The sequence below is a fragment of the Alligator sinensis genome, unplaced genomic scaffold (genome assembly GCF_000455745.1).
Source record: "Alligator sinensis unplaced genomic scaffold, ASM45574v1 scaffold994_1, whole genome shotgun sequence".
Lineage (NCBI taxonomy): Eukaryota > Metazoa > Chordata > Crocodylia > Alligatoridae > Alligator > Alligator sinensis.
Genome location: NW_005842488.1, coordinates 491773 through 503149, shown reverse-complemented (window position 1 = coordinate 503149; position 11377 = coordinate 491773). Strand labels below are relative to the sequence as shown.

At 52.6% G+C, this 11377-nt stretch overlaps 1 protein-coding gene across 1 annotated transcript in view; it reads left to right on the top strand.

Moving 5' to 3' along the window:
* The window catches only part of COL9A2 (collagen type IX alpha 2 chain), a 35707-nt gene that overhangs the window by 9927 nt on the left and 14403 nt on the right, over nucleotides 1–11377 (top strand). The window contains 10 exon segments of the mRNA XM_025212852.1: nucleotides 790–846; nucleotides 1474–1527; nucleotides 2062–2115; nucleotides 4348–4401; nucleotides 5163–5216; nucleotides 6019–6072; nucleotides 7362–7415; nucleotides 8196–8249; nucleotides 8841–8894; nucleotides 11103–11147. Of these exon segments, the coding sequence (XP_025068637.1) occupies nucleotides 790–846; nucleotides 1474–1527; nucleotides 2062–2115; nucleotides 4348–4401; nucleotides 5163–5216; nucleotides 6019–6072; nucleotides 7362–7415; nucleotides 8196–8249; nucleotides 8841–8894; nucleotides 11103–11147 (534 nt within the window).

Sequence of the window (11377 nt, the reverse complement as noted above, 5' to 3'; positions counted from 1 at the left end):
GCTCTGTGGGTGTCCCTGGCTCTTTGCTGCCGGGCAGCTGCTAGGTATCATCAGCTTGGGCATCATAAACAGCCTGCCTGCATCTCTCCCCCTTCTCCAGGGAAGCCTAGTACAGGGGGGGCTTCATCGTGGAGGGGTGCAGGTCGATGCATGAAGAGCGTTTATTCCCTGCAGGGGACCCCCCGGCTAGAGATCTCCAAAGGGCCCAGTCCAAGAGCTGCTGGGGTCCATGGGAGAGGGGAAAGGCTGATGCAGCCATCAGCTGAGCACAGTGTGTGTGGTGGCAGATCTGGATCTGCCTTAGCATAGCTTGAATAGCCATCGCAGCCCCTGCAAAGAGTCACTGCTTCTCCCCCTTTCTTCAGGCCCCAAGCAATGAGTTCATGGTGAAGGACAGGCCCCAGGAAGGCAGCCTTGGCAAGAGGCAGGCCCGCGGGCTTTCCCCAGAGCATCAGACAGGCTTGGGTGCTGGGGCCAGAGGAGGTGTCAGCACTCTCCTTCTGTTGTGCTAATGCTGCAGGGGTTGCGTGACATGAAATGAGTCTGCGAATGAGCTGTTGAGAGAGCCTGGGCAGAGCCTGGCCTCCTTGGTGGCTTTCCGGGAGGCAGTCTGAGCCCCTTGAATGCCAGCCCAGCTCTCATACCAGCCTGGCTCAGATGCCCAGTGCCAGCTCCAAATCCCTGCTCCGCTCACACCAAGCCCCGTGCCTGGATGTGACCCTTCTGCTGCTACTCTGCAGTCTGGCATTGTTTCCTAATTCACACGTGCCACTTCTTTTTCCCCACCAGTGTCCAACCAACTGCCCGCCAGGACCCAAAGGCCCGCAGGGACTGCAGGGCCTGAAGGTAAGGTGACAGTGCTCCAGCTGGGGACCTTTGCATCTAGGAAGCATCAGTTGCTGCTGCTGGAGCTGAAGGGGCAGACTCGAAGACTGCTCTACACAGTCCAGCCACTAGCAGGGAAAAGAGAAACTCTGTCCCAATGGGTCACACTAGTAACACCTGCCCGTGCCCTTCTGTGGAGTCCATGGAGGGAGCTGCTGTGAATGCAGGGGTGACTTGCGCTCCCCACTTTTACTAGCCCTCAAATCCACATTGAAGGATAGCTGCAGTGTCTAAAGGGCTGGGAGGCTTCCTGGTGCCTTTGCCCAGCTCTTTATGTAAAAGAGGCTAGAGCTAAGCTATGAGCAAAGGGCAAACCATGTACCATCAGCCTTGCTGCCTCTGTCACGGAGGATGCTCTGGGCTGCAGCACCGTGTGAACACAGGCATCTCTTAACTGCAGATGCAGGAAAGTGCTTCCCCCCTCTCTTCACTTGTGTGTGCACATGCAGATGACATGTGGTCCATGCCTGGGTGGGTATGTTCCCGCTGGCAGGCCATGGATGTCCCTTGCAGCTGCGGCACTACCGGAGAAGTGGCACTGAATGTGAGACTTAGGAGTGCTTTAATCATTGCTTCTTTTTCCTATAGGGACACAGAGGCCGCCCCGGTGCCCTTGGGGAGTCGGGCAGACAGGGCAGGCCGGTGAGTACAGCTCCTCTGACCAGCTCTTTGGGGCCTTTTGAGTTAGAGATTAGTGCTGCCTATGAGCCAGGTGTCACAGGCAGATGGAGAGGAGTGTAGGGGGCCTGGTGTGGACCTGAGACAGGGGACAGAGAAGAAGGGAGACCAAAGGAAAGGGATGGAGGAGGGGACAATGGATGGAGGGGAAGAGACAGGAAAATGCCAGGTGGGAAACAAGTTGGGGTATGGGAAATACCAGGAGCGGGGGAAGAGGGAGATGGGAGACAGAGGGGCGCCTGCCCTGGGGCTGGCAAGGTGGAGAGGAGGTTAATGGAGCTGACAGTTCCCACAGTCTGCTTTGGGTCTCCTGCTTTTCCCATCGCCGTGTGGTTGGTTGGGCATGGGCTGCTCCACGCCAGCCCCAGAGCCCCCCTGGCGTCCCAGGAAGGTCCCGTGCTGTGGTGGGGAAAAGAGGCCCCTGGGTCTCCGGTCTCTGCCGCCTGCTCCAAAGACCTCCCTGCATTGACATCTCTCCTCGCTCCTGTTTTCTCTCAGGGTCCCAAAGGCGACGTGGGTGTTTCCGGCGAACAAGGCATCCCAGGCCCTCCAGTAACGTATTTATTTCCATTGATTGTTGTCACCGCTTGGTGCTTTTGACATGGACTTCTTGTGGGGAGGGGTCACTGCCACTTAGTCTTCCTCCTGGATGTTCAGGGAGTGGGCTCCACCTGGTCTCCCCGAAGGACCCAGGCATCCCCACAACCTGATCCACCTCCTCATTAGGAGCATGGTTCAGGCCAGGAGCTTGAAAACAAGAGAGAGTATCCTCGTTCCTGGTGGCCAGTTGCTTTAGCTATGGTAGGAGGAGAAAATCTCAAACAATGGACAGACGTCTTGGCCATTGACAGATGATGAGATCTTGAGCGATGCTTGGCCATCTTGGCCATTGACAGGAGGAGGTTGACAAGGGGATCTCCAACAGCCCTGGAGTCCGAGTCTTCTGCTTATACTGAATGCAGTTTGAACAGGGGAGTTTACCTCCCATACTGCCATCCAAACAGCTCAACCCTATGGAGATTGAAGGGTTTTGTCTCTCTGGCCTTCATCTCCTTGCTGGGCCTGCTGCTATAGGCAGGAATGGGAGGCTGAGCAGTACAGCACTGGGTGGAGAGTCGCTCAGGACTCCTACACACATGCTTTATTGCCCCAGACATGCCTTGTCCCTCCCTTGGCCTTACTCCCCCCGCCCATCCACTGTGATGCTGGCTTTCCATTGGGATACATAGATGAGGAATGCTAGATAAGAGCCAAGTGTCATTGCTAGTCCTCCAGTGTCCCACAAGGAGACAGGTTCCTGAACAGCTGCTGCACGGCGATGCCTTCTGTTCACTCCCAGCCTAGGCAGTGGAAGGCTCTGAAGCCAATTCGTCATCCCCCAGGCCATCTGGTTGTGTTCTCCCTTATTAAAAATCAAGAGTCCCTTTAAAAGGCTGTGGGTCCAGTTCAGACCTCACATGGGTTGGTGTCCCTCTGTTCTCTGGGATTAGGCCAGCATAAGAGATCTGCATCAGATCTGCATCGGTAACACAGGTAGCTGTGCATGCTCCAGGTGGTAGTGGTCTTCACGGAAGGCCTCTTCTTCGGATACTTCTTCAAATGAGCTGAAAGGCTGGTACCTCAACACATGGAAGGAGTTCATCCGTTGCCTTCTAGCACATGAATGCAATGTGTTTTTCCATGGGAGGTCTCTGCCTTCCCCCTCTCATCACAAGGGGAGCTAAAAGCAAAATGGGTTTCCAAGCCAGCTGCCAGGAGGTTGCTCGGCGTCCTCAGCTGTCTGCACGCTGCAGCATTTCAGGTCTTCACAGCCAAACTCTCCAGCCACAAAGGCACAAAAACCTGCTCCTTAAATTAAGGGGGAAGCTCTGCAGGGAAGGGGCTATGACACATAGCTGAGCAGTGTGGCACATGGTCCCCTACCAGTGCGTGGCAATAGGGATTCATTTACTTCAGGTGCTTTGGTCCGTACTGGAATGACTCAAAAATAGCATCTGAAAATCCTTTATCTGGTCTTTATTTCCCCAAATCTTTCCTTAGTTCCCCAAGTTCATCCCTTTACCTGTCTTGAGGGGAGGCAAAGGTATGATCCTGGTTATGGTTATAATAACCAAGGCTTTCTGCCTGGGGCAGAGATGTGTGGGCATACGGCACCGATAGATTGGATTTAATACGACAAACGAGTGAACATCAAGAAAAGCTCCATTTTTCCATCTCTACGGAGTGGGATTCTGTTCGGTTGCCATGAAAATGCTTGGAGTCAGTGATTAACCCCTGAGAGGAGAGCCCTGACCTGGGAGCCAGGGCGTCTTGATCCTGACATCAGCTCTCTCTGTGCCTTCAGGCAAGTAGTCCTCAAGTTGCTTCCTGCCTCAGTTTCACTACATACAAAATGGGGCTCATCCTGCCTACCTCCCAGGAAGGATTAATGCCTTTGTGATTATTGAGCGACTTGATGATGAAAAGCAATTAACAGGCCCAAATCCCTTTGAAGCTGGTGGGAGTTTCACATGAGCAAGGATGACAAGCTCTGACTCATGGATGCTGTTACATCGACAGCTGGGAAAGGGCATCGCCAACGGCTGGCAGAGTTTGGGGGGAGCAGCAGGATCTGCAAATGTTTGGGATTTGGCAGGAAGGACGAGTTTCCAATCAGTTTTAGTAATCATCGTCTTGTTGGTGGGAGGAGGGGGGTGGTATTGTCACACAGTCCCATTGCTCCTGGCACGTGGTCTGATGCGGAGAGGTGCCAAATTAATCCTGTGTGTTTTCTCTTTTGCACAGGGTCCTCTGGGACCCAGGGGTTACCCTGGCATGGAGGGTCCGAAAGGCGAGATGGTAAGCACCCGGGGGGACTGGGACCACAGCTCTGCTTGGCTGCATTATGCTCTGCTCCAGCTGGCTTCCTCTGGGTTGGGATAAGGCATTGATGCCAAGGGAGGGCCTGAGAGGTAGAGCGGGGTGAGTGGACGCTGGAGTCAAGCCTCCTTCAGCTCTCAGAAGAGAACGAAGTTTAGTGTCTAGAGCAGCGATTCTCAGCCAGGCTGCCAAGGTACCTTGGGGTGCCTTGAGCTCCTTTCAAGGGTGCCACAGGGTGCCATACAGTGTTAGCACTGTTGGGTGTGCAAGCACGAGTCACAAGATAACCTGGAGATTTCAGCTAGGAATGCAGTGTGAGAAAAACATCTTGCCCTGTTGTGGTCTTTCTGAGTTCTTTGTAAGAGAAAAAATGCTCTTTTATTTCTCTGTAGTCAGAAAATGAGGGAAAGCTAAAACTTGGCATTTCCCAAGGGGTGCCTTCAGTCTAAAAAGGTTGAGACCCACTGGTCGAGAGCAAGCAGATAGGGGGCTGAATTCTCTGACACAGCCCTGCCACAGGCAGCTCGCTTCCCCATGTTGTGCCTCAGTTTTACCACCTGTAAAATGGGGGGTCATGGCATTGATCCATAGCAGAGAGCACGATGCAGCATAAATGTCATCATCATCATCTGGATGCAGCATAATCGTCATCGTCATCATCTAGACAGCATTGTGGCTGTCACTGAACAGCCTCCCATCCACACCCTGATTCTCCCCTCCCCCTTGTGCTCTGTTTGCAGGGACCCAGTGGTTATAAAGGAATGATTGGCTCTATTGGAGCTTCTGGAAAGCCGGTAAGTCCTTTCCCCTCCCTCTTTTGGGGTTGCTGCTGTGAACAGAGGAATGGCGGGGCTGTAAGGGACTTGCTATCTTCGGCCACCACATCCTATGTCACCACTACCCCTACATTAGTCCCTGCTCCTGGGAACATCTGTGCAGCCCAGGTGGAGTGAGGAGAAGTCCCCTACTAACTCCAAAGGGGAAGGCCGTTGGCCTAAAAGACACCCTTGTAGAATTAAAGCGAGACCCCCAGCCTAGATATGCAAGAGCCAGGACATTTCCTAACATCATCAACTCCCCCTGGAGCACCACTTCCTCCCAGGGCAGCTGCAGTCTCCAACCCCCTGAGAAATCTCTGGGTCAAAGCAGTCTCCCAGCTGCACCTTCGCAAGCCCTGGGAAGCCACAGACATGAGTGGAAGCAACATCATCCCTGTCTCTGTGAACGATCCCAAAGCAAATGGCTTGAAATGGGTGGCAACGTGGCCCACTGGAATGGGCACCAGGCTTGGACTCGGCAGATGCGCTCCCAGCTCTGCTGCCTGACCCTGGGCGAGTTTCATGTCTGCCTTGCACTTTGGTTTCTCCTTCTGTATAACGAGGATGAGGATGGTGATCTCCTTTGTAGATCTACTGGTGAAAAGTGCCTATATTAGCACTGAAGGATCCTTAGCAGATATACAGAGCTGGCCCGGATCTCCGCATGGTGTTCATCCCTCCCCTTCAGATTGATCCTGTTCACTGCTGCCATCTACACAGGGTGATGGATGGTGGGAGTCTTCGAATTAAACCCTTCTATATTTCCTTTCTTTTATAGGGTGAGGAGGGACCCAAAGGGCCACCTGGGGGAGCCGGCGAGAAGGGAGATATTGTAAGTGAAGGGTTCCCTTGAAATGGGCTAAGGGGCCTCCTGGGTTAGTGCCTGAGCTGTGTTTTCCTGGGCACTACAATGCCTCAAGCTCCTGTCTATTCTACCAGTATAGGTTGTAGCCGTGTTGGTCTATGTCCAGGATATGCCTATGTCCATTGTACCTGCAGGCGTGTTTTTCACTGGTTTGCACTTATGCACAAGTGTCTGTGTACTTGGGATGTGTTACCTGCAGGGGTATTCTGCCAGGTGCCATCTCCTATATAGGAATGGGTGTTTTCAACCTTACACATGTGACATGAGCTGTATCTCTGGGGCAGAGGCGCCTCAAGCCCTTGTGCTGCAGACATGGTGTTTGTGCACTTCGCTGTGGATGGATTCCCAGCATTGCCTGCTATTCTGGTCCTGGTATCCTCAGCTTTCCCCCTGTTTTTCCAGTCCTGGATTTCCCAAAGCATCTCTGCCAATCCCCAGCAGCTCTGGGCTGTAGTCTCCTCTGCTTTTCCAGTGAAAGTCCTCTCCAGAGCAGTGTTTCTTTTTGTGAGAAAGAAAGCCACCCTCTCCCTGCACCTCTGAGTGCCCTGAGCCCAGCTCCTTGCTGAGCAGGGTAGTGCAGCCCTGATTCCACATCTGGAAGCTCAGTTAATGCACAATGCTTCCGGCATATGTCTGCAAGCTGCGGTGCCCTGGCCTGCCCCCGTCTCTGTCTGGTCCAGGTCTTTGCCACTGCTGCGGCATAGCTAGAAATGCCATCAACTCATTTCCCATGCAAACAGGATTAAGGGATTAGAGACCCCCCACCTGGAACAGTGCCTGGGTAAAGGGAGGAATCCTACTCAAGATTGGTGCCCAGGAAGTAGCTTCACACTGGTCTGTGCCCACTCCCCTGCCACCAGCTCCCTTTACCCCTACCCCATGCTCTGGTCAGCACAGGTACCTCTGAATGCTGTGGACCAGAGCTCCCGGGGGTCTGCTCTTCTTGCACTCATAGGAGCTCCAGGCGTCCCGTGCATGCATGAGTGTGAAGATATGTGTACAAGCAGGAGGGGAGTTGGGCAAACCTGTACCTGTCTAACCCTGGATTAGGGCCATTCTCTGCTCTCCTCCAACCCCCTCCCACCTCCTCACCCATGATGCAGAGGTGAAATCTGCCCTGTATCCCATGCAAGGAAGCTCTTCCCCTGCAGGCAGGCTGCAGATCCCTGAACTGAACCACTGGGGTTTGGTTAATGTCCGCTGAACTGCTGAGCTATCAAAGTAATGCTTGTTCTGGTCTGGCTTGTTTCCTGCAGGGTGGCCGTGGCATCAGGGGACCCCAGGGGGACCTGGGCCCCAAGGGGGAGAATGTAAGTACAGTCCCTGTCTGGATTCAAGCTACTGGCTTTGATGTAGCTGCAGGGAAGGGGTTTGCAGGGTGGGGAGTCAGGGAAGTGGCTTTTGGATGGGACTGAAACCCAGGGAAGGGAATGGACATTTCAGTATTACCTCCTCTGTGCCCATCTCTGCACCCATCAGAGTCCGTCTTGTCCTACCCCGAGGCAAAGGCTCACTCAATGCTGTGCTTAGCCAGCTCATCCGCCCAGGTCCCATGCCAGGGGGGACGCGTGTGTCTCACCCGCTTCTCCCCTCCCTCTTCATGGATCATCCTAAAACCTCTTCCCAGCCAGTCTCTGTCACTTGTGCTCTGCTCCATGGTGGGCCAGAGCATCCTCAGAGGGGCTGCTGTGCCCCGTGTCTGCACCAGCTGCTCTGGATTGAAGGGTGAAACCCATCACTCGCACCTGATGTTCCTGCCTCCTTTGGGGTTGGAGGGTCTTCCTCTCCCCTGCTCCTTACTCTGTGTTTGGGGCTGCCCTTTGTGTCCCATCCCATCCCCCTTACCACTTGCCTTCACACTCAGGAGCTCCCTGCTCCATGAGCAGCTCCATGAGACCTCCCGGGAGGAGGCTGCAAGGTGGTGTGTCCTGCTCTACCAGCCAACGGCTTCCATTTTTCCCAGCTCCCCCTGTCCCTGGACCTGGAGCAGGTCCTCCTCTTTCCCCTGGGAGGCTGCATGCTTTTTTGAGAGTCCTGACCCCCTTCAACGACATTATTATGTGATGATGGCTCCTCTCTCTCTGTTGCAGGGTCTCCCTGGCATTGATGGTAAAGATGGCACCCCCGGCATCCCTGGTGTGAAGGTGAGATGCCAGGAGGGGGTTTCAGATGTCTCTAGATGTTCTCGCATTCTCCCCAGCATCCATCTGTCTCAGTGTCTCTTTGTCCCTTTACAGATTAGAAAGTTTCTTTCTCTGCTTCTTGTTAGTCATATCCCCCCCAGCTGGAGTTGCTCCTTTGCAGACCCTGAGCCGCCAGCCTTCAGGTTGCTGGTGTTGTGGCCTGGAAGAGAAGGGGTCTCTCACCTGGGATCTGTGATGGGCACCAAAGGGTTCAGTGTCCCTGACATGGAGGCTAGCATGACCGCTAGCACCCAGCTTCCCACTGGGATCCTTGTAGCTCAGGCTGGCTATTCTGGGATATTGGGAATGCCCAGGTGGGACCCCCTTCTAAGACAAGGGGCTACTAATGGGGCTGTTGCATGGGTCTCCCCTTTACATTGCAACTGTTGCATGTGGAAGTGCTCTGGCCTCGTCCAGCTCAGAGTGCCCAAAGCTTTTGAACACTTATCCCATCTGCACTGTGCTCCTTCAGCCCAGAGGGCCTCGACCCCCTTCTGTGATTTGCTTTGCTCTTGGCTGCTACCCAGTAACAGCTTATCATCTCCCTTGCAGGGGAGCGCAGGGCAACCGGGCCGCCCAGGACCACCGGGGCACCGAGGAATGGCTGTAAGTATGGGAGCCTAGAAGCCATCCCCAACCAGGCTGTCACCTGGCACTGACATCCCTTAGCTAAGTCCCTGCTGATGACTAAGTGGCGTGGGCCAGACAAGAGCCAGCTCTCACCTTGCCTTGTTAGTACAACAGCAGTCCTGTTCAGGGTGTGTTGTGCCATGGCGAGCCAGCAGTGAAATGGTTGGTCTAGAAACTGCTTGAGTCTAGCACACCAAGTGCAGCGTAGACCTGATCTTAGACCAGGGCAGCTCAGATGCAGCTTTAGTTGAGCCTGATGCCCTATTTCCTCCAGGGCAGTGTGGATACTGCGAATAGTGCCACATCCAGGCATTTTATTGCTCCAGGATTTCTGCCCCTTCCCCTTTCCCAGTCCTCTGTGCTCCTTGATCCTGATCCTACTTTTTCCTGTGCCTGGTGTCAGTCAGGAGTAACCCCACAGCCCTGAAATGAGATCTGAACCAGGCCTTTTGGTCTCAGGGAGTTGCTTCTGATTCACATTGTAGGGAGGGGAGACTCAGTCCTAGGTTAAGACTGGGGCCAAATTTGGCCTTGAATTTTGGTGTGGCTTAAAAGGGTGCAAAATGACACCCTCAAGCTTTGCCCTGAATATGAGCTGAACCTGCCGTGAGGTTCATAGGAGCTCGGTAAACTTTATTTCCTAGATGTTTGCTGCAGGTTTAGTACTTACGGATCCTGTTGGGGTATGGAAGCAGAAGTGATGAGATGTCACAAGAGGCAACCTTCCTTGTGGTGTCATTGGGCCATTTGAAGAGAGAAAGCAGAGTAGAAACTTCTAAAGCATAAAAGCTTATTATTCTCTGATGTGAAAAGGAGAAGAGGCCAAAGGATCTTCATGCTCATTAGGACCATTCAGCTGCTTTGCTATTAGAAGGTTACCTGTGACCTGGTGGCCCTTTGAGCAATGGTCTAAGGCAGGATTCATGGTCCAGATGATCTCCCAGGACAGGCAAGTCTTGGGATTGTGGCCCAAGCAGTTGGGAGAAGACTCTGAACTTCTACCTTCATTCAGCCCCAACTTTCTGAGATGTGTCCCACCTTACATTTTGGTTTTTTCCTATTTATTCCCAGTCTGTAGTGCTCCATCCCAGCAGCACCATGTTCTTCTGGCAAAGACCTCTCCCTCCCTACAAGGGGAATCTCAAAACACCTGGGACTGCATCTCGGGATGGGGACCCCCTCCATGGGCAGGTCTAGGATTTTGAAAAGGGGGGTGCAGACGGTATGGTGCATCACCACATATAACACAATGTATTTTTGTCCAGGAAAAAGGAAATTAGAAGCGTTGCTAATATGCTAGGGGCCTAAAGCTATGATATGCAATTTAAGATCAAAGCACAAGCAAATATAGCTTTAGTGGAACGTGCATGAATTTGCTATATCATACGTATAAAGACACAATGAAGTAGGCAAATATAATCAGGTGTTTCTTTTGTCCTGTAGTCACTTGAATTAAATGTACATCTTTTTCAGATTCATAAAACAAAATCTAGCCTTCTTGAGTTTCATTGAAAGTTATTTTCACACCTGAGTGAATGTTTCCACACCTGAATTGAAGTTTTGACTAGACTTAAAAACAGGCTGCAGGGCTGTGAAATGACTAGAGGCAGCTGACAGACAGCAGAATTGCAGAAGGAAGAAGAGTTTCATTAGAGGAACATTCAGACCATCAAAAAGGAGAGATGGTCCTTAACACCTGTGCAATGAAGAGTATGAGAGGAATCAGGTTAATTGTAGTGAGCCATGAAGTCTAGTGACCTCCTCTCTGCTGCTTGAATAAAAATGCTGCTGCTGCTGCCAGACAAGGCTCTTTGGGTAAGCCTGAGATCTTTTATTAGACCAGCTCAAATAGCTGGAAAAATTCTGCTTTGCAAGCTTTCGGGTACAAATCGTGTACCCGAAAGCTTGCAAAGAAGAATTGTTCCAGCTATTTGAGTTGGTCTAATAAAAGATCTCAGATTTACCCAAAGAGCCTTATCTGCCTATGTCCTTAGACTGCTGCCACTGCCATGCACTTAGTTTTAAATTTGGGGTGGACCAGGAATTTAAAGGGGATGAAGCTTCCCCCCTGAACCCACCCCAGATCTGTCCCTGACCCCCTCAGTCACCCATCCAAAATGCACAAGGAGGGCAGTAATACCCAACACCCTCCACACAGTAACTAACCTGGGTTTGTTTCGGCAGGGTTTACCAGGCCAATCTGGCACCAAAGGCGGCCCAGGAGCAAAGGTGGGTGAGAAGAGCCTTTGGGCACTTCTTGGAACGAATAACCTCTTTGAAGGTGGGGTTAGCCTGTGGGTTTTCTCTAACTCCCAGCCCTGCAGCTGGAGGCTGTGATGGGCATGCTTGGCGCACAGGAAGACCAAATCCGTCAATGGATGGAAACAGCTTTATGACCTTTTATTTATCATTTTCCTTGCTGGCTATTTGGACCATGGCACTGCTCTCTTTCCACCCCT